Source organism: Phoxinus phoxinus (assembly GCF_949152265.1).
Source record: "Phoxinus phoxinus genome assembly, chromosome: 12".
Classification (NCBI taxonomy): Eukaryota; Metazoa; Chordata; class Actinopteri; order Cypriniformes; family Leuciscidae; genus Phoxinus; species Phoxinus phoxinus.
In genome coordinates, this window is record NC_136887.1 from 21,061,364 (window position 1) to 21,085,524 (window position 24,161).

The 24,161-nt window shown below is 37.0% G+C and overlaps 2 protein-coding genes across 2 annotated transcripts; one reads left to right on the forward strand and one right to left on the reverse strand.

The window, feature by feature from the left end:
* The first annotated feature begins 5,215 nt into the window (after positions 1–5,215).
* On the forward strand, positions 5,216–20,978 carry clint1a (clathrin interactor 1a). The gene is made up of 12 exons (XM_079629975.1): positions 5,216–5,513; positions 9,287–9,391; positions 9,535–9,631; positions 9,709–9,817; positions 9,930–10,094; positions 11,099–11,282; positions 11,548–11,764; positions 11,999–12,083; positions 14,199–14,270; positions 16,032–16,312; positions 18,102–18,282; positions 19,305–20,978. Exons 1-12 carry the CDS (start codon positions 5,473–5,475, stop codon positions 19,637–19,639), a joined length of 1,872 nt encoding a protein of 623 aa, XP_079486101.1. The 5' UTR covers positions 5,216–5,472; the 3' UTR covers positions 19,640–20,978.
* lsm11 (LSM11, U7 small nuclear RNA associated) lies at positions 20,883–23,565 on the reverse strand. Its single transcript, XM_079629976.1, has 4 exons — positions 23,014–23,565; positions 22,735–22,874; positions 22,559–22,642; positions 20,883–22,454 (listed from the first exon to the last, which is right to left on the reverse strand). Exons 1-4 carry the CDS (start codon positions 23,468–23,470, stop codon positions 22,146–22,148), a joined length of 990 nt encoding a protein of 329 aa, XP_079486102.1. The 5' UTR covers positions 23,471–23,565; the 3' UTR covers positions 20,883–22,145.
* Between the last annotated feature and the right edge of the window lie 596 nt (positions 23,566–24,161).

The following is a 24,161-nucleotide window of genomic DNA, read 5'->3' on the forward strand; positions in this document are numbered from 1 at the left end:
CACAGTCAGCCCCTGGGTCTTTTTCCCAAGCGATAGAACCACCCACACGTCATCCATCATCTGACCTCTCTCTGCATGACAGGTCACTTCTGCTTTTCCACCAGGATGCACTCTGTTTGTGTGTGTGTGTGTGTGTGTGTGTGTGTGTGTGTGTTGTGAGCCAGTTTTGGGACAGTAATTATAAGATGAAGTTGAGACAGAGCTCATAATGCAGATGATACTCTGTTAAGATGGTTTGGTTTATACAGTGCTGTAAAACCTCATCTAAAAACAGTTCAGTGTGTCTTGCCAAGCTCTGCAAACATTGTGCTAATTATATGCTATTATCTATAATTACAAATAGGTAGGCTATTATTGCACCTATTCAACAACTATTATTGCACCACCACAGTTCAGGGTGTTTATAATTATAACAACCTGAAACATACTGAATGAAATATGACTAAAGCTTATGATGATAAGAAGGTAAAGAGAGCAAATTGTTTATGTGGTGTGACAGTGCCCCCTACTGACAGTTTGGTTCACATCATGCCGTTTTTCTGGATAAGAAAATGCAATTTTATATGCTATTTTCCTCCCATCATTTATTTTTGGCCAAAATTAGACATAATTTCATCAGTAAAAACTTTATTTTCAAATTTGAATGTTGATTTTGGGACATACGATCAAATATCACATAAGCAAGGCAAAACATTGCATGGACCATTCTAGACAATGAGGCCTTAAACACTTTCAGATTTCACTTTGAAGTCTGAATTGACATGTCCACTGTTTGAGCTGTAATATTTATTTTCATTTCATTAATATCACTTTGCTTATATCTAAAACCAAAATAAAATCAACAACCATACCCACTTGCAACATTTCTCAGTAGTAGTTTATATTTTAATAATACTTTTACTATTTTTAAAGGAGACATATTATGATTTTTCAACTTAAGTTAGTCTGTAATGTTGCTCTTCTTCGAGCATAAAAAAGATCTGCACGATTACAAAGCTCAAAGTCCACTTCAAAGAGAGACATTTCATTCAACAGAATCCACTTCCCAATAACTACAACGTATGACTCGTTTGGACTACAACACACTTTTTCCAGATCTTATGAAGTCACAATGTTCCTCATTTAAATAATCCCCACCCACGGAATACACAAAAAAGTTGGCGAGGCCTGGTTGAGCTGCAATGAGAAGATGAAGTGTTTTGTCGCTGTTTTTTCCACCCCGGAAAAGGTTTGTCCTAAGGCTGATGAACTTTGAAGATGAACAATGTATTTTTAACACTGTTCCTGAACATTACAACCTCAATGTTTGCCTGTGCGCTGCACATTTTACGGAGAAAAGCAGACAGACATCAATGCAGGCTATATGCTCAAAAGCTTCTCCTGAAAGACGTAGCCATTCCGGAAACTCATTCCCATTTTGTCTGGACAATCTGTTGTTTATGGATAACAACTTGAAAGTATGTCTTATTATTTGTAGTTGTGTTTTCTATTAAAAGTTCCAATTCTAAGCTTTATGTTGCTATGATGCAACGAAGGGCAAAGTTTTGGCTCCGCTAGAATTGATGTGTTTATAGTAGCTTTTGTAAGTTCTTGCTTTTGTAAGACTTCACCGCCCCTTTATTACGGTTTGTATTACCATAGTTTTCCGACAAATATGATCAAATCGTGTTTGATAACATAAAAAACACTCTGAAAACACTCCTGTGAAATCCGTGCTTGCAAAGTCTGTGCATGAAATCCGTTCAGCACAATCCTCTTGTTCGTTAACATTGTCAGGGTTGATGCCACCCTTGATGCCACCCTTAATATTTACGTCTGAGTAGAGCTCGCGGTTATGAATGGGCGGGACATTTCCCTAAACTGCTGCCAATCACAAAACAGTGGGCCAGAACCAATCACATCACATTTCATATTTCGGAAGGAGGGGCTTCATCGAAAACGACGAGTTCAACCAGACTGGAGATAGAGAGGAGTTGTATAATAATGTAATGAACAAGTGTATGTGAAAAATAATGAGTTTTTTGAACAATCAAGCATGAAAACTTATTCTAGTACACCCCAAAAACAAAACCAAGACTTTGATGCCACTAAAATGGCATAATAGGACCCCTTTAAAGGGGTCATGAAATGTTTTTATTTTATTTTATTATTATGTTCCCTTAGGTGCAAATATAGTATTACTATAGTTTTTTTTACAAAAAACTTTTAAACAGTGATTTATGACCTTTTCCCACCCTGTTTCTCATCCTCTGATTCAAACAGTCTGTTTTGGGGGTGTTTCCCCTTTAAGAGTTCAGTGTTAACGCCCACTGTTATGATTGGCTAACGTCAGTGCCTATGCATCAATTATTAACGCCCCCAGCCAGAACATTTGCGGATTTGGCGTATTTAAAAAGTATTTTAAAGTTTTAAACACATTACTTACAGTTTGCGTCGTCGTTGTTTAGCCCAGAATAGTCGGCACGGACTTATCTTTGAGCAACAGTTTTCTGGCAAAGCCAGCATCATTTTGGGATTTGTTCTCAAAACAGTCATCCTTCAAATGTACAGAACACACGCTTAAACTAACACTGCCGTGACTGAGACGTCCGCAAAAAATAAAGTGCATCCATTTTTCCCTGACGACTGGATCTTTCGCAGCGTATTCAAAGATGTTGTTTGTCCACAGCCAGGAACAGCACATCTGCGTGGCATCGTAATTTCCCCTGTACACAGACCTACTCGCTGTCCGTGGACTGAACACTTGTGGAGCGCGCAGCGCGCGGGCGCGACAACGATACGAAATGAGCGTAGTTGTCTTGCGCTTAAAGCGTAGTTGCCTTTTGCCGGAGGCGGTCGTATGCAAACGCTGGTACGTCACTTCGCACCGTGACGTCACTTCTTACCATGGATCCAGAACGAGCTGTATTTAGAGCTTGATTAAATAAATGATTCGTTTATAATGGGGAGGAAGTCTTAAGCTATGAAACTTGCAGGACGTTTTAATGGTACAAAGACCTCTTATATACCAAAAGATCAAGGCAAATTTGGTTTCTCATGTCATGACCCCTTTAATTAAATGATAATGACAGATGCAATTGTTGCCTATATCAGTTTTTGAAAATATAGAGCACTGCATGTATTCATACTGTCATATACATATTACATAGGCTTATATTATCAGAGCTCCATGAAAACGTTTTGATGGATAAATCCCGGCTCCTGAAGACTTTTCCACAGGTATAGCCATGTAGGTAATTTTGTTGTATAATAAAATTTTATTGGTAATGTTCCATTTGTTAACATTATTTACCACTCTTGGTTCAATCTTTAATCTTTAATCTTTATGATCTTTATAGTCACTGTATATGAAACTCTGGTGGAGCAACCTCCAGATGCCAATATGCTATACAACATAATACAATGCAATACAATACAATAAAACCACAAAGACAAGAGATATTCATAAATGTAAACATTATGTGCAATAAAACAGAAAGTGACAAGTGCTAGTATTTTGGGGTATATAGAACTTGACTAAATTTTAAAGAAATCTTTATGCCAAAAAGTTATATATAAAGAGAGATGTATGGTTTTAATGAACATGAACTAATGAAAAAATAACTTCTAAAGCATTTATTAATGTTAATTAATGTTAATTTCAGCATTTACTAACACATTGGATTTATGAATAGTTGTATTTTGATTAACTAAGGTTAATGTTAAAGATCAAAAAACACAGTAACAAAATTTATTTTTCATTGTTGTTAGTTAATGCATTAATATGGGGCCTAATTGTAAAGTGTTGCACTGTCTAAGATGCATCTTGTGTCCAAAGGAAAATGTTTTCTGAAGTATTCAGTTCTGAATGCATTTCCTTCATAGGCTCGATCTTTGAAATAAAGATAGTCAGACTGTCTGTGGTTTTCTTCATTGAACTTGCAGCAGTAATTGAAGCAGTTCCCATGGGTGTAGTGCATTTGGGGACGTTAAGTGCTGTCTCTTGTCATGCTATGTTTTTGTAAAATAGGTTCTTTTTGTCAGTTTCCTGTGATGTTCTTCATTGTTTTTTTCCTCATTTATTTATTTATTTAAAGTGTGCAAGAAGCCCCTAATGCTTGTTTTCCATGAGAGGCTCTCCTCTATCCCAGGGGGCTGTCAGTTGTGGAAGGGCCTCCATTTTCACCCGTCACTAAGATGGCCCATCTACCAGAACACACAAAGTCTTGGCATCTCAGCTTCTGAGAAATGGACTACCTATTGGAGCTGACACCCAGAAACTTACTCCTTTCTACCATGTCTCATACTTGACTGATGTGACTGATACAACTTGGCAGTTCCATAAGTATACATTGAACTTGTCTAAATTTTATATAATTTCTATAGAGAACATTATTTTCATCCTTTCACTTGAATATTTTTCAGTTTTTTTTGTTTTTTTATTATTATTATTATTTAGACTGTGTTTGCATGTTTATTAAGTTTAGGTACATAAAGTCTTGGCTCCAAAAATATTTTCAGCATTTCAACAGTGTTCTTATTACCAATTGGGTAAAAAAAGACACTGCTTATTGAGCACACCTTATTTAGTGCTCCAATAGTGGAGTGTTGTTAAAGCCTTTATGCTTTTCAGAGAAATTTAAATGACATAAAACAATAAATCAGCAAAAATGTTACGACAAACATGGTAATTAATTTATGACATGTTTCATGACATTGTGACAACGTGCCTCTTTTAATTCATCCTGTTTAAATTCACATTAAAATTATAATTCTTCTTTGGTAGGCATACCTCAATTCACATTTGAGAACTGAATCGCAAGTAATTTTCTCAATTTAATTTTGAACTGAAAGGGGTATACCCCAAAATTCAGCCACAAATGAAAATTCAGTCATCATTTAGCAACCCCTGATGTTCCAAACACAAAATAATATATTTTGAAGAATGACAGTAGGCTAACCAAACAGTTGGTGGACCCCATCCTTCCATATTATTCTTTCCCCCATACAATGGAAGTCATTGGGGTCTATCAACTGTTTGTTAACCATCTTCTTCAAAATATATATTTTTTGTGTTCATCAGAAGATTAAAGAAATTATAGGGTTGGAACAACTTTAGGATGAGTAAAATTGAATAGAATTTTCAGTTGTTTTTTTGGGGGGGTGAACTAGGCTATCCCTTGAACATTTATGGTTTATTTATCATTTAAAACTTTATACTCATTCACTGACCTCTTCTGGAAGGTTGTGGTGTATGTGTCATATCCTCATCAAGGATGTAGTTTTGTGCTGAAGCAGCATACGAAATTTCCGTAGGTGACGGAGCATTTCCGTAGTAACCTGTCTGGCCTGCGCTCCTTCATCGCTGCCTGAAGCAGCGTAACTTTAGAGTTCATGCTTTGGCTGTCGTGACAGCTCGACTGGCGCGACCAGCGGATTTCAAGGGCTGGAACACCTTTTTTCGCGACCGAAAGACACAGACACACAGCCAAGATGTTGAATATGTGGAAAGTGAGGGAGCTGGTTGATAAAGCGTGAGTATTGTGAATGTTTGCTTAAGTATTTTGGTGTCTTGTCTCATACCTGTTGAAAATGAGACACGTACGCACTCATTGACGTCACACACTCTCGAGACAGGAGCTAGCACAGTGGCTAACTACAGCTTTGTTGTCCCCTTAAAAGTCGACAGTGTATATAGAACAGTCGTTTTCCAGTCGGTTACTATTCTTTATCAGACGTTTTCACTTGTTCATCACGGCTTAGTTTTGTTTACAAGACAAACGATCCCCTCAAACTTCGTTTCTTTGAACTCAGTTGCTAATTTTATGACAGTTGCTAAACTTGTTTTGCCTGTCAAAACACGGTGCTTCTGTTTAATAGTGTTTTTCAAACCAAACTAACGTGTCGTCTGTTAACATTATGAATGAGGAAATTATTTAAAAGCAAAGTAAGAGCACACATTTTACTTGCATTAGGGTGACCATTACTTTCATATTTGACAGCTATTTTCAGGCATTGTTCAAGCTAATCAGTTAGCCTGATATGAAAGGCGAATAATTAGCCATATTTGTGTGGTGTCCGTTGCTGAACTGTTTACACTTTCTGGTTGTAATCATGTTAGAAAGGCTGTAAGTATAAAGATGGATGCGTAGCTGCTATATTGGAGTTTCATGGAAACTCCTGAAGTTAGACTGAAACTTGTAATTTAACCATTTAAAGGACAGGAACGGAATTTCCAATATGAAAAACGTTCCAACAAAATAAGTGTTATATTTCTGTTAAAAAAATATAATGCGTTTATTATACATTTTTACAGTTTGTTTGTCCCATAAAAATAACATTTAAAAGATAAACATTTACTTTGAGGTTAGTGGCATTCTGCACTTTCAGTGGTTTAACACGAAATGCTGTCATGTTTGCTTTTACATAAAAATTGTAGGCTGATGCCACTACTACTTGACATAAGTATTTGCTGGAACCCCCTTTCGTGAAATGGAAGTTGCGATAGTTTTTTCTTCCCTATTGAGATGCATATCCAAGTGAATTAGCTTCTCGGACAAGAACAAATTTAGGGCAGAACTTGTTTTTGTCCATTTGGAATTGATTGGATGGTTGTGGCTTGCTATTGCTGTGATCTAATGTGAGTGACAGGTTCTCCCAGTAAACGCATCATCAGAGAAGAGATGTCACTGTAAGAGGGAGGAGACATTGGTTTGATTAAAGATTATGAGGGCACATGAATTAAAAATAAAATAATGATGTGCACAGTTAAATCATTTTTTCATAGTACTCCAATCAATTTCATTTTCAAGAATTTTCAATTTAGATTTTTTTCCTCAGAAATTAGGCCCACTCACTAGGCTATCTCAGAAACCATTTAAAGGTTAAACTTTGTTCTAGCTGTGCTGTCTGTCTTGCACACAGACACAACTACTGTCTTATGAATAGTTTACGAGGTTGACCAAAAGGCAAGTACAGCTATTCAAAATTATGTTTGTCTTGAGGAGTGCCATGACAAATCAAATCCCCTTCATAAAATGAACTCCTGGTCATAGTCACACAGACTACACTGATTTTATTTCCGTATACTTGTGTGTCTCAGAGTTGGGCTGTCTGTTTACTCATGTGCTTGAAGAACCAAAAATGGCTTTTGCAACTTTTATTCAACAGAAACTTGAGTTTCGAGTTTAGTTTGTAATGGCTGAATGAGTTTAGCTTCAAGAATGACATACAATGATAATTAAAGAGGTTATTGTGCAACTCTCAACCTGAGTTTATTTATTTTTTTATATCTCTGACAGTACAGAAAAACGGTTACTGAAGGCCTTCATTCACAAATATGAGTTTGCATAAAAACGTTTGGGTGTTGCCTAACTTGGTACGTCCCTGATTCTGTGTCATTTACACATTCTTTTCAGCTATGAAACTATGTGATAATATGATAAATCAGCTGATATTGTTGTAAGTTGAAGGGTGTAGCTACTTAATAGATACTACAATTAATTATTGGAGAAGCAAAAAAGCCTGTATCTTATTTGCTGGATGACACTGAATATTAAGAAAGTATCAATACCAACACTCATCATGACCTGCAAAATAAAATAAAACATTGTAATTTCCTGTTTTTACAGAGCAACTTTGAAAACAATGTAGCTAGGAAGCGGTTGCCTCCAAAATTAGTCTGTCATCTCCAACAGTCTGACCTTTTTACAGACGATTTGCCAAGTGCAGCCATGAGGTGGACTGATGAAGTGTGTGGAAGTTAGCTTCATGCTGGTAAAGTTGTAAAAGTTCCAAAATGGCCTGAAAGTTCTGAGATGACACAGGAAGACTTCAGTGCTTTAGTATTTAGTGTCAGTGAAGATCACTTAGTATTTATCACTTAGGCTACCACAAGGATCAAATAACTGTGGAAAGAATTTCAGTAGTACCTGAAATAAAAATCAATGCATTGTCCTCAAGCTGTGAAACCAGTTAATGCAGCTGACCGGCTTGGTGTGTTGAAGAATAAAGACACTCTTGTTTTAGTAAATGATTGCACCCTGCAATAAGCAAACGGATGTCAATGACCACTTCAAACTATGCCAAAGTTACTTACAGTATTTATCAGTTTTACTTTTTCTTTGATCATTTTGAGTCTATCTTTGTCTAGGTGATTGTGTAATCTATCTGATTAAACCTTGAATAAACAAGGAGAAAAGGATGTAGGGAGTTTTTATTTTATTTTTGCAGTTTACTCTTCCATTGAGCTAGACAATACAGGTATTTTTTCAATAGGCTGTAAACTGAGACAGACATTTTCTAGACGTGGTCTTTATTAAAACCACAAAAAAATCTAGGAGTAGGAAAGATTGAGGACCCCATGGTGCTTTTATTTGATCCACCCTCTGTTCTCAGAAAGCCTGTCCTACACTCCACCCATATACTGAGATCTCGTGTGTCTTGTATAACCAGTCTTTACTCTGGTAATGTCCCTCTAGTGCTAAACTGGTTTCACATAATAAGAGCTTTTGGTGCCCTGCTGTGCTGCTTACCGCCATCCGGTATTCGAATGAAGGTGTGGTCTGAGATTTGATTATTTGAATAACTGTCCTAACTGTTCTGTTCCTTTTTTAATAGGCTATGACAAGTTTTCACTGGTACCAGTTATGCAACCATAGGGGATTTTTAAAATGGTTACTCACTATATATATATATATATATATATATATATAGTTTGAATTGGATGTGTTTTTCTGTTTATTTATAATCACTGTTGATTATACAATAAACAATACGTGCCGGGCAGCGTGACGGCGTAACGTTACGATTATAATGTAAGACTATAGAAAAAATGACAGACGTTAGCTTCAGTAAATTTAGCTTCATTCATTGAGAGAAAAGGTATGACATCACATGTGCGCCTTTGGGGTCACATGTCACCTTCTGCGACTTTCTTAACTTTAAAATGTATCTTTTAAATTGACAAACATCATATGTGTAATTCAGGGCACAATTCAAACGAGATCAAAATATTTCCCGCATTATAAGTGGGAGACCTGCAGGAATGATTAAAATGATGCGCGATACCCGCAAATCCCTGCGCCGAAATTCGAGCCCTGCCTATACGCACCTTAAAGAAACTCATTTTTTAAACTTTGGCCATGTTTAGCATGAGAATCCAACTTTTTTACAAGCTTTCTGCCATTCAAGTAATATTAGTAATATTTAGCCTTTGATGAAAGGTTCTTTCCTGCAGATTATCACACAATCACTCTGAATAAAGACTTTACTGAGATACTTTTTTGTTTTAATCTCTCTCTCACAGAACCAATGTTGTGATGAACTATACTGAAACTGAGTCTAAAGTTCGAGAAGCCACCAATGACGACCCATGGGGACCCTCTGGACAGTTAATGGGGGAGATCGCCAGGCAAGTGGAGTTTTTTGATGGTTTATTTGTGACTTCTCTGCATGCTTTCTTTGAACTTTATCTTGACTCTGAACCTCTCAACAGTTACACATATTTACGATATGGAGAGTGCTAAGCTTTGCCTATCTTCGGTTTCAATTCAGGTCTACGTTCATGTACGAGCAGTTTCCTGAGGTAATGAATATGCTGTGGACTAGAATGCTGAAAGACAACAAGAAAAACTGGAGAAGAGTTTACAAGGTATGCTTTACTGATGACGAAAGAGGAGTTTTGTTTTGCTGTAATCGGTACTGAACTTTACTGTCCTTTCACCTCAGTCTTTACTGCTGCTGGCGTACCTGATTAGAAATGGATCTGAACGGGTGGTCACGAGTTCAAGAGAGCACCTGTATGACTTGCGTTCAATTGAAAGCTATCATTGTGTTGGTGAGTGAACTGCACAAAGGCAAGAGCTTATATAATTTTTCATCTTCCATGTACACTGTTTGATGTCTCAAAGATATTGCAAAGTGATGGATGAATGGGCTTTGTGTTTCAGATGAGAATGGAAAAGACCAGGGTGTCAATGTACGTCAGAAGGTAAAGGAGATGCTAGAGTTGGTCCAGGATGATGACAGGTTGAGAGAGGAGAGGAAGAAAGCCAAGAAGAACAGGGACAAGTATATAGGCGTGTCCTCTGACAGTATGTCGGGCTTCAGATACTGTAAGTCCCTATTCCCTAACTTCCTTTTTTGGTCTTATACATGCACACACACAGACATTGTCCTCCCCATCATGTTTAAGGTGTTTTATACCATACAGCAAACACATTTATCATAAGGAATTGATCTAAAAGGGACTATCTGAAAACAAGGAGGTCCCCTGTCTCCTCTCCACTGTTATTATCCCTGAAGGGTTTGCATTGCCAGATGAGTGAACTGTACTGTAGCTTCATTTTGATACCCGGCATAGCTGCTTTTTCACATGACAGCATAAATTATAGTTTTGATGTCCTTGATTGGGAAGGAAAAAACGTAATGCATGATTTGTAATGGCTGTTTCAGATTTAATTTGGTATCTTGTTTTAGTTTGACAGTCGTTTTAGCTTTTAAGGTTGAATGGATCTTGATATATGTATTTTAATGTGATTTTGAGATGGTGGCTTGCAAATTTATCCAGTAATGTAACCACAGTACAGTCACAGAATATACCTAAGATGAAGCTTTACAGCCTCATATCACTTCTCTTTACATTGATATCGAGTGTTTGTGTGTGAATCTTATACCGGGTCATATTTCACTCCACCCCCTGAAAAAAACTAAATTAAATTATATTTTGCATAGCAACATTAAGCCTGAATTTTTTCATTTTTTTCATGACAATTAAGCACCCCCTTCATCAAAAGTACAATTAACAAAAACAATTAAATTATTTATTATAACTTATTTATTGTATCACCTTTCATTTATGCTTATTAAGTAATTTAATTCTAATAAGAATCACCATTTAGAATAATGGAAATGACAAACAACCTCAAAAGAAAACAGTCATTTGAATTGGGTTGGGAAAATGTGCTTAATAAAAATATATCAGTGAGCTTGGGTGAAATATGACTCAGACATAAAATTCACCCTTTTATTCCTTATTGTCATATATTACTTCTAAATGATGCTTCACTTTATGTGTATATAGCATAACACACTGCTATCCTGTTTATGCATTCTGCAGCGGAAGACAGGTTTGATTTCGGAGGATCACGCTCGAAATGGGATGAAGACTGGGACAAAAGCAAGGGGCCTTTCCCTTTCAGTGAGAAACTGGGAGAGATCAGCGATAAGATTGGAAGCACCATTGATGACACAATCAACATGTTCCGCAAAAAAGACAGGGACGACTCGCCTGACAGATTCAGGTCAGGACCCCCAGGCCGTCTCACCTTCCCGTCTCAGATCACCTGAAAAACACCTTTTCTCTTTTTTTGAAACACAAATAGCATAAATGTTATAACTAATTAAATGAACAAATTGTTGACAGCTGTTTATAACATTTTGTACTGATTGTGTCATGGACTGATTGTGTCATGGACTGATTGTGTTTTATCTACTTGTTCTCAAAGAAAGAAAGCATTTTGTTAGTAATCTTATACAAGCATATGCTTCATCTCCTCTGTACAGCAGTGAGGCAGATGAGGACCGTCGGGGATCGCGAAACGGGCAGATGGGGAAATCCGAATTTAAAGATGAAGAGACGGTGACAACAAAAAGCGTCCAGATCGTCCAGGCCACGGAGACCACTGCCACTCGTAAGAGAGGTGTTCCATCCAAAACGATTGACCTGGGAGCAGCTGCGCGTTACACTGGCGATAAAGCCTCCACCGACTCTAACACAAGCCAGGTAGAGAAACACTACAGCGTAACAATAGCTACTAGCACTAGTCTTTTTCCTGTATAATTAAACCTCTCTGGTATTTGGACTCGTCAAATATGCAACTTCAACAAGAGGTTTGTTAGTAAATAGCACAAAAATTAAATGTTAAACTGGTATTTAAAAAAAACTTAGACTATACACTGACATCTTGTGGTAGAGTGTTAAGAGTGTTTTCAGTTTGTCCTCTCTTTGTTGCTGTAGACCACACCAGCAGTGAGCCAGCCCAGTTCTGGTCTGGTGGACTTGTTCTCGGCAGATCCTGCACCTGCTCAACCAGCCTCCAAAGGTGACAGTAGTAACATCTTTGGGTTTTGACAGAGGAAAATATTTTAGATTTTTTTATTCTAATTTATTTGCTTTGTGGTGCAGCACTACCTCAACAATTGAACATGCAAGAACAATTCACTGTGGGATGCTTGGGAGGAGTAATTTTGAAGGGTTGATCCCTAATGGAAGTAGGGTTGCACCAACTAGTCGATTAGTTCTGCCTCAAGTCACTAAAGTAAAAATAAATTTACCAAAGAGTGCTTTATGTTCACAAAACATGTTTTAAGCAGTTCTGACAGCTGAGATGGTCTGTGTTCAAGACAAAAAAATTCAAACCACCCTGAATGTATGCCCTTAAATTAAATTATTGCCCTTAAAGACCTGACAGAAACTACAAGCAACCAGGACATGACTGTTTTTGCTACATTAGCAAGCAGCATGAATCTTGCACTATCCTACAACGCGTAATTGAACTTTTCATGAATAGAAGAATGCTCATACATATTATGAGTCATTTGCATAAGGTAAACATTTCTGTCAAACTACTTTTCTGTATTAATACTAATAATGAGTAGTCGTTAGGGATGTGACGGTGAGGATATTTTCCCACCGGTTAATCGACGTGTGACAACACCGATAATACCGATTTTAAAAATCGTTAATTTCCGTTAATTCAAACGTAAAATGCGCGTCTGCACGGGCATTCATAATGGTACGGAGGAGCACTGTTTTGTTGTTGTGTTTTTCATTAAGAATAATAGGCTAATGAACCTACCAATAAAGCAATCTGCCCCGAATTGGTGCTAACTTGAAAATGAAACTAAAATGCTTTTCAAGCAAAAATAATATTTGAAGATCACTGGGTATTATTCGATTATATACTGGGTATTACCCCTGAGTCTTGGAAAGGCGCTCTCCACTCTGGAGGAAATAAACCACTCCGCTCACATGAGACAATGTTTCTTCTTCTGTTGTCTGAGAGACTTGATTGACAGCTTTTAGATGCGTTATTGGCAGCGCCACCCTCTGTTTACATGAACGTGTCACCACAGCATCAGAACCGAAAACATTTTTCTAACCCTAACATTTTTTTTTAAAGACAATAATCGCACAACCTATTCGATATTCTATAATAAAATCAACTAATCGAATATTTGAAAATCGTGACTCATCCCCCTAGAATAGAGCAAGCGTTTTTCCATAGGAATAAACTGAAAACGCTTTCCCTGTTCTGCTTGCTCTGCACCCGTGGACACGTGCAGCCGTGCGCATTAGTTTCGTTTTCAAATTAGCACCAATTCTGGGCGGATTGCTTTAATGGTTAGTTCATTAGCCTATTATTTTTTATGAAAAACACAACAACAAAACTCGCTTAAACAGGCGCTTTTACATTTCGCTTTGACACCAAATATTCCACAGTCACCTTGTTAGTCAGCTCCTCACTCTCGTGATGAATGAAATCTGACTCCTGCTGCTGATCTGTGCTGTGATTCTCGGTCGGCTCACGATTTATTAAGCAGACACGTTCAGTTTAATATATATATATATATAAAAAAAAAAAACTCAAATCGACAGTGGGGGGCGGTGCCACAGCGGGCAAGTGATGTAGCCAGTGTTACTTCTGAACACCGGTAACACCGACTATCGTAGCAAGCCTAGTAGTCGTGCAAGCTGTAGTTGATGTTCATGAAGAATGGATGAGGAGATAAGTGAAAGTAGCAAGAAGCGTTATGCCATTAGTTTGGCAGCGTGGATGTATCCCGCTGAAAAGGAGGGGTGCATAGTGAAGTTTAGCATATGCGCTCTCCTGCGCTCCTGCTGCCTGCTGAAGCATTTAGTCACTGTGGCCAGATGTCAAAGTGGTCCCTGGTGGGTGTGTAGTGCTGAGCAGATGTTTAGCTCTCCTCCTAACTGTCCTGCTCCCTCCTCCACCATTCAAACAGCTGCATCTTTCCTCCTCTACATAACTCCAGCCACAGGCTGCTGGAATGTAGTGTGTATGTCCATTACAGACACCAACAGATGTTTCTTATTTGTATGTTCTCCATTTTTGTCTTTTTCTTGGTAAATTAGTGAGGAATTGATATGTTTTTCAAATCTAGAATGTCATAATTGAACCACTCTTTCATTCTAGGCTCTGACCTGATTGGAGGTTTTGCTGATTTCTCTTCTTCTGCAGCTGCAGCCACTCTTCCATCATCAGCTGGTATGTTTATATAACCTCTTAACACACTATCAGGTCAAAAATTCAACCTGGAACTCTTTTATTATTTTTACATCTTCTTACTACAACATACACTACTGTTCAAAAGTTTGGGTCAGTAAAACATTATTAGTTTTATTCAGCATGGCCTAATTAAATTGATAAAAAGTGACTGTAAAAACTTTTCATATGATTTCTATTTCAAATAAATGCTGTTCTTTTGAACTTTCTATTCATCAAATAAATCTGACAAAAAAAGTATGGTTTTACACCAAAATAATGTTTTCAACTTTGATAATACCGTAATAAGAAATAATTCTTGAGCAGCAAATCAGCTTAATTGAATCATTTCTGAAAGATCATGTGACACTGAAGACTGGAGTAATGATGCTAAAAATTCAGCTTTGCATCACAGGAATAAATTGCATTTTAAAATATATTCAAATTAAAAATTATTATTGTAATAATATTTCACAAGTTTACTGTTTCACTGTATTTTTTGGATCAGATAAACGCAGCGGTGAGCATGAGACTTTTTTTTTTTTAAGTAAAAATTGTTTTACCAACCCCAAACATTTGAATGGTATTTTCTAAACTGACTACCAGTAGTCTGTGTGTTTCTTAAATGACAAGTCAGTTAATTGGTCTCAAGAAAACTGTCAAATTAGGCAGGTTTTGGGTTCACATGACCCCAATCAAACATGTTTCACAAGACAGAAACAGCTGGACATAGTGGAACTGAATGGAACTGAGCACTGAGGTCTTGTGACATACTTTTAAAAGTTAGACTATCTTAAACTTAAGATATCCCAAGTTTCCAACTTAAAAATATGCTATGTCCAAAGATATCCGTCTGAACGTGCATAGCTTTAACAGTAGTGCTTTAAAGGGGATGAATTTAAATGCATAACTACTCGGTGAAGGTTTTAATGTGCAAACTGTCTAGCACAATATTTAAAGCACCCTTACTAATAATATCAGAACTAGTAACCAGAAAATCTGGATTACATTTGTAGAACTTGGTTATTGAATAGTGGACCATCATGACTGTAACCATAATGCTATTTAAAAGATACCCCAACAGAAAAAGTTTTTTTTAATACTTTAAGTAAGTTTTTTTTTTTTCTACTTCAACTCGCATGTTAAAATGAAAGCCTGTAGGGAGTACAACTTGAAAGACACAAAGTGGCGATATGTGTGTGTTTTTCATATGATTATTTAAATATAGTTCTGGGAATATAACAGAAGGCTGTTTTTTTCTTCTTCTGCTGGACCAGAGTTTGCCATCCTCAGCTGCCTGTTTATGAAATACTCCAAGCAGAAAGCTCTTAAATAGTGAAAGGAGGAGGCAGCCATATGGTGGGCTGCTGTGCTAAAAGCTAATGAGCAAAGACACATTTCAGCTCTTGTTGGGTGTGACACATTACCCTCTGCATTTCTGGGACAGAGCTGAAGTGACTGAGAGTCTGAGATTCGTTTGATGTTCATGCATCTTCAGTGCCCCGTTCATTTCATTACTGGTTCTCTTACATTTCTCTATATTTTTGTGTTGCTCATTTGCATGCAAGTCCTCTGTTTTATTTGCTAGATGATAAAGCCTGATGTGAAGCACTATTTTGGATTTTGTGCAGTTAAAGGCACAAATATGCCTTTTGATCAAAAAGCTTCAGAACTATTACAGCTTCCTCCTGTGATACTTGAGCTCTCTATAATATTTGTGCTCCTCTTCGCACCATTTTATCAGATACTTTTGTGTTTCCTCAGCCCCAGCGCCTAGTGGAAATGGAGACTTTGGGGATTGGAGCGCTTTTCCTGCAGCCCAACCAGCCGTCCCGACCGTCCCGGCAGCCCAGCCTGTCAACTCTTTAGGAATAGACCTTTTCTCAGGTCTGCAGGTGGCCCCTGCTCCTGCATCCATGGCACCCTCCTCTGACCTTTTTGACCTAATGGGCTCCTCCCAGACCACTAACTTCAGCACCTCCCAAAGCATGAACTTCTCCATGACCACCTCTCAGACCATTGGCATGCCAACGTCCAAATCACAGGTGCCTGCTGGCTTTGAGATTTCCCTCAATGTATCTATCTATATAATATGAAGAAAGAGTACTTGCTACATCATATAGTCATGATCTTTTAGTTCAGGACTCCATGAAATGCTTTAAAGAGCACAGTTTTCTTGTTTTTGTTATTTTTTTATTGAAGCTCCAGTTGAGCTTGTTAAATTTTTTTTAATAGTAAGTAGCTTTTAGTTTACATCAACAAAACTATGATTTGCTACTCGCTATTGGGTTGCAGGTGGTACTTACAATTTAATTTTATTGGATGACAAATGACATTACGCCCTTGCATTCAAGATGAGTCATAAGTATTTTTGGTTCATTTTCTGAGAAGAGAAAAATGATACATTACTGTTCAAATGTTTGGGGTTAGTTATATATATATATTTAGTTAAATGTATCATGGTTCCCACAAAAATATTAAGCTGTTTTCAACATTGATAATAATTAAAACTTGAGCAGAAAATCAGCATATTAGAATGATTTCTGAAGGATCAAGTGACATTGAAGACTGGAGTAATGATGCTGAAAATCCAGCTTTGCCATCTCAGGAATAAATAACATTTAAAAATGTATTCGAATAGAATACAGTTCTTTTAAATTGTAATAATATATTAAAATTTTACTGTTTTTGATCAAATAAATGCAGCCTGGTTGAGCAGAAGATACCTCTTTCCAAAACATCTTACAGACCCCAAACTTTTGAATGGTAGTTTACATTTTAAATGTGTATATTGACTGGAAGTTTATTTAGTCAAATTTTAGGAGTACAAAAATTGCCTCGGTGCTAATAGACTAATGAAGCCCCACACAAATAATACATATAAGCCATAAAACGTTTGATTAGGCAGAGTCATTGTATACATATTTTTTGCCTAACTTACAAATCTGTACCTATGCATTTTATTAGGTATCACACCCAATTTAATAGACTTTGACTTTCCGTCTCTCAACGTTATGTTTACAGCATAAAGAATCAAGATGAAACCTAGTTATGTAGAGCCTGTATTGCACATAGATGTGGTTTTCATTCAGATCCCCCATCTGTGGAGTACTTAATGCAGCTCATCTAAGTGGAACTGCACACTAAACACTATTTACGCAAGAAAAGACAATTCTGGCCGAGGTTCAGAGCCAGCGGTTTAGAGAGCAGGCAACATGAAAGTGAAACGAGCTAGGGTTAACACGCAGCATCGGCACAATTTTCCACCCACCCCCTCCTCATTACCCATCAACCCCGGTTCCCTTGGGAAACCCATCACAGAGAATGGCAGAATGAGGAGGAACAAGTTTAAGTCAGAAAACCATTAAATTGAAACAAAAGCCTTGCACAAAGATAATATTTGCATGCTAAAAGCCTGACCTACTTTAAAATGGCAAGTTTTGTTTGGCTAAAGAAAAAAGCATCCCCCCCCCCACCACCACCATATAATTAGAGGGACTTGAGATGCATTTTAACATGCTGAAATAATTTTAGGGGAAGACAATGCCTCTCAACCAGCATTTCTGTCTTGTATAGCTCAAGAGTCTTGATAACCCTGAAAGACCACAGTGCAATGTTCTAGAGTATTAAAACTGCCTTTCATCTTCTCTGACTTGTGTCATTCTGCCATTGGCAAACATTCATGGCCATCAGAGAATTTTAATTACCATGCTTGAATTGCAGCAGAACAGTATCATCTCAACAAAATCAGAAGAAACATTGTGTTTGATCATATGGGTGCTGTCATAAATGGTTTGTCCTAAAACTGACTGACTTTTCTTTTGGTCTTTGCAGCCACTGCAGACTATGGGGGGCCCATTGATGCCCCAGCAACCGATGGCCCAGAAGCCCAATCCCAAAGTGTCTGTGCCCGCCACCTGGTCCAACTCTAATGTAGACATAAGCTTGGACTTCCTTGGCCCTGGCATGCAGCCACCCAAACCTTCTCAACCCACACTCAACATGATGCAGCATGGTAAGCATATATACCTGGGCCACTCCTGAAGGGCCACTGTCCAGCAGAGTTCAACTCCAACCCAAATTAAACAGACCTGATCCAGCTAAACATGGCATGATCTTACTAGGCATACTAGAAACTTCCAGGCAGGTTTGTTGGTGCAAGTTGGGAGCTAAACTCTGCAGGACAGTGGCCCTCCAGGACTGCGTTTGGACACTCCTGATATAGACACTAATGTTGAGTGTTTGGGAAAGGACTGAATCTGGAGTTCAGTAAAATAAATGAGCTCAAAAAAGTAAAAACATTAGGAGTCTGTATGGGATGAGAAAGCAATGATATATAAAAACTAGAATGAGACAAAGATAGCAATCTGCCATGTTTATTTTCTCATTCTTTTTGTTCTGTTTTTCCCCTTTAGGTTTTAAAAGGTGCTATATAAATAAAGCTTTATGCTATAAAAATGAAATGTAGGAATTTTTTTTATCAGAATCAAGAACATTACTGTTAGTTTGAAACCTTATGACATTTTCAAATAATGTTCACATTTTTCCAAATAAGATTTAAAAAATCGTACATAGTAGCAATGACAGTACCGGTAAATACATTTAATAATGTTACACAAATGTTCGATTTTAAATAAATGCTGTTTTGTTTTACTTTTTATTCAAGAAAGAATCCTGACAAAAATCAGTTTTTACAAAAATATTAAGCAGTAATATTAAATTAATATTCATATTAAATAAAAAACTGTTTTCGACATTGATAATAATATTTGTTATTACTGTATTTTTGATCAAATAAATGCAACCTTTGTCAGCATAAGAGACTTCTTTCAAAACCATTTTTAAAAATCGTACTGTTCCAAAACATTTGAACGGTTGTGTATTTGAAAAAAACAAAAAAAAAACACATAACACATTTAATCAGTTTGACATTTTATACACCAAAAACAATTGAGGAGCTAAAATAAAAAGATTCTGATTATTTTAATGGATTGTCAGCCCATATTTTATTTAGCATTTTTCTGTATCCTACAATAGGAGTTCCGACTCCTGTCAATATGATGACTCAGGGCTTTGCTGGAATGAACCTGGGCATGCAGGCTGCCACTACAATGGTCAGATCGCCCACCAACACCATGATGGGAGGACTGAACATGGGCATGCAGCCTGGCATGACCGGTAATGCCATGTCCATACCACCCATGGGAGGGATGCCAGTCAATCAGGGCATGATGGGAATGAATATGAACATGGGTATGTCTACAGCTGCCATGGGGATGCCAGGAAGCATGGGTACGGGAATGGGGATGAACCCTGCCATGGGACCGCCTAAACAAGATGCCTTTGCAGATTTTGCCAACTTTGGGAAATAAATTGCAAAGTACTAAGTGAACAATCTTTCAGGAGATGTGACCATGAAGAAGCTATGAAGAGCTAGAAGACAAAGACTACTTGAAAGATGTCAAATAAAGCCTCACAGGAAATGTTTGTTCAAATGATGCTGATGTTCAACTGGATGATTATATTATTTTCGATGTTCTTCTGATCAGCTGTACCAAGGAGCCCTGTTGAGGGTGGCTGGTTTGTTCTGAGAATCATTTCAGTCATTGCACACACACACACTCACGCACGTCCCACGTTTCCATGGCGTCGGGATACCGCTTTAAGGAATGTGATGATAGTGAATGACTCTGATTGACCTTATCTTATTATATAGCTTGTTAATTTAACCCAGGAAATATTTGGGTTTCTAATGCTGTAGACAAATCCTAATAATCAATTCTGGCCTTTCCTCTACTCTGCCTTAAGATGATAACCTGTAAATATTTTTGCGCGCAGACAATAAGTTATTGAGTTCCATGATTAACGAATTATGTCGGTGAGGGTTTTTGTATGGAGTAAAGCTTGTGATCACTTTGCCATTTTGTATTTGATTTTAACCATTTTCTGAAGATAAATGAAGTACTCTAACATCAAGATGATAGAATTACAACTCCAAATCGAAACCTTTGTGGCCTTAAATAGTAAATGTGTAATCTGATCTACTTTGCATCTTTATGAAAATGCAGAATCTGTCGTTAGAACACATGGTGCCTGTCAGCCTTCCTAAAAGCATTCTTTAGACAATATGAAAAGTACAGTATTTATTAAAGGTACTGTTCGAGCAGATACATATACAGTGGTGTACATATATGCACACACTTTTTTTTTATGTTTATGTTTTTGCATGGTTAATTTATAAGGAAGAGTTTGGGTAACTAAAGGATATATATCTGAACCTGATATGGGTTCGTATTTTTGTGCAGGTCTGCTCATGCTGAGTGTAGGGTGAGGCCCTGGTAGCACTGAGTTGGATGCTGTATCCAGAGGACCATCACTGTATTGTCAATATCATCTGTTTCTGTCCAGTGTCTGCTGACGCTAACCGAGCCCCTCTCTTCCATTCTGAGGCGTTTTACTAGCAGAATGACCAAATTCTTCCTTTCTTGTTTCTTTTGTCCTCCTGACCGGTTGGTTTAGTTTTTTTGTAGTCAGGTCTGTTTGGTTGGGGAGTGTTACTGGAAACACTATGTTTATGCAAATCTACAGCAAGCAACAAAAAACAAAATCTTTCTTCCACTGAGAATGTTTAATGTTTTCGATTTCATACAATGACTTGATTGTACTTATGATCTTTTATGAATGACAATAAAGAGTTGATTTCCATTTTCATTGTTATGCTTGTTTTTATCCCCTAATGAATCTCATGTCTTAATAGTCTGTTCTTGGAGTCCTCCTAGGACCTGACTTCAAATGTTAACTTTGCATGCATTAATAGGATGAAAGCAGTACCGCCACATGTCCCATTTCACTGGATCCTTTTCCAGTGAACTTTTTAATTGGCATTAAATGAAAAAGTCACATTTGACTAATAAGGAACTTGATCTTAATGAAGGACAAGGAAACTGGCTACAGTTCCAGTGTCTGTATATATTTTTAAATGATTCTGTATCGTAACATTATTTTCTGTATGTACTTCAGTCATATCTACTTTCCATCTGAAAACATGTTCCCCTATGGTGATTTTATGAATATGCAAGAAAATGTTGGACTTTTCCTCATAAATATTGAGTGGTTAAAGACACTGAGATTTTCATGGCTTGATTAGTTGTATTAAGAAATCTAGAACATCAAGTGTTATAAAGCATAACATGATATAAAGCATTGTAAATGTACATGTAACTAAGTAAAGTCACAAGGAACTCTAAGATTCAAATAAAGTGAAGAGAAAGTGTTTTTATACTTTCATGATGTGAGTAATGTAAGGATAAAATATGCAGAAAGGGAAAATACCATTCAAACATGTCAAGACAAAAAGCCTTGAGTGCCACATGCAATTTCCAACCTCAAAAAGCTCAATTAACCCATTTATACTATTTTACGAAATCCATGGAGAAATACAACCGCAATTTTTTACACTATAAGAGATAAATGTCAAATAGAAGTCTTACAGTTTGACATTAAAATAAGAGTGTATTGACGGGCCTAGAGTTTTAGTGAGATTGATAAATTACTTTCATTTTAACTGAGCAGTGAAATGAATATCAGTAAGCATTTGTTAAATATATTTCCATTTCCCCCTTGATAATTTAACAAAAATATGCAATGTCAACGCTTACAACGAATCAGTGTCTTGCTACCCCCTAGTGGTCATTCAAAGCAAAAACAGTGTGTTGAGTATGTGATATCAGCTCATAAACCAACCAAAATTAAAGAGTTTTTTTACTCTACATTTTAACATTCTATTCACCAGTTGATATATCAATATGATACACTCATATTATGAAACATTTCATGGAGTAAAAAAAAAAAAGTAAACATATTTCATAAGGACAGTATTTAGTCCTGTTGTACATTAACAAGAAGAATGTTTTCTCCTCGTATAAAAAGCTGATTGACATGACGCGTGTGCACTTTCCCATACTTCACTTTAGGCTTGCTTTCAGATTGTTGTGTCACTTTTGATGTACTCCTGTCTTTCTCAGAGAGTTCAGATCTTTCCTGGGTATGTTTGGGGTCGGTTCTCCTGGTTTGGTCTCGGAGTTGAGATGAACTACTGTGTGGGTCTGGCTTTAAGAGGTTATCTCCTCCTTTCCTCTCAACCGCATTGAGGGCCACAGTCTCTTGAACTTTCAGTTTTTCAAATAGCTGTAATAGAAAATGTAATTACATTTATAAACAATATAACTATATTAAAGACTGTAAACATACAGTATAAACCACAGTATAATAAAAACATTCAAATAAATTACCCTTGTGACAGTAAGTGCTTTCTCGTGATAAAGAGCTTGTCCCAAAAGGGGCTCCCTGTATGTTTCATCCACATCCACCATCGCCTGGCACCAAAAGAATCCGGAGGATTAAAAAAAAAATGGGGTTAACATTTATTAGTAATGATAATAATAAGTAAACGTGCTTTAATACTTACCAGGTTCCAGAACTTATCAAATGCCACCACAAAGCCAGAACACACTCCCCGGAGCCCTTTAAAGGTCCGGATGTGAACTTTGACTCTGATTTTCTCCTGGACGCACCTATTGAGCTCTCCTAATGGACTGCCTGTGTGCACTGCAAAGATAGAAACAACCTAGTGAGCTACCTACCCCAGACAGCACTAAGAATAACTCACCTAGCACTTTTGGTTGAGAATCCACAGTTTAGTGTTTACTGTTGTCTTCTAACATAGCCAGTGCAGAGAGAAACGTACGTGGCATTCTGGTAAGCACATTTTTGGCCGCTTTTCGCTGTCGTCGAGGCGGTCGCTTGACTCCGCTTCCCTCTCCCTCCTCCTCCTCAACCGGGTTGTTCACCATGAGTTTCTTCAGCCTCTCTATCCTCTCCGGGTCTGCTTTACCTTTCTGTGCTTTTCGGAGTCTTTTCTCCACATTTTCGGGTTTCGCTCGGCCTCGACCGCCTTTCATATAGCTCTCATATTCCGCTATGTTATTAAAGCACTTGATATTAGGGTAAGGCAACGGCACTTTTGGGGAATACAGAGCGAGTAAGGGGTCAAACTTATCCGAACTGATATCCAACTTTGTTTCGACAACATCTTCGCCCCTCTCTAGCTTTTGGCCGGAGGTCTCGATAGTGGTTTGCTGTTCAGATGTTTGGGAAGGTGCTGAACAGCGCTCACTTTCCGACTCTCTTTCACTCTCCTCCATTTTTGAATGAGCGGCAGAGACTGTCGGAGAATCATGGGTAACTTATCAGTGTGTGAAGCTACCGACGAAAACCATCGATGACGTATAGGTTTCCTGTAATAGTAAAGACTAATAGTCATAGTTATACTAATATATTAGTAAAATAATTTTACTGGTGAAAGAATTATAGTTAAAGCTAAAGTTTATAGTTAAAACAAAAAACATTAAATAATGTATATACTTAAAATAAAATAAATGTTAACTGAAAAAAAATAAATAATAATATATATATATATATATATATATATATATATATATATATATATATATATATATATATATATATATATATATTATACTTGTTTTATTTAAGCTATAGTTGGCAAGGCAACATTTCTCATTTTTATTTAGTTTAATATGTACTAAATAACTAAAACGGAAATAAAAATGAATTAAAACTATATAGATATATTTAAAAAAACAATCACTAATAAAATGACTAAACCACAACAACATTACTAAAAATGTAAACATTTAAATAAAATAAAAAAAAGAAATTATTTAAATACTAATTCTAAATACTAAAATTACTAAGATTAATACAAACTATAGTAACTCAAAGAAACTAAAATAAGACTGATTTGTACGTGATATGTTATTTTTTTTTTCCTCCTATGGGCATCTTTCGTCTTCCTCCTCGTCAGTAGGTGGC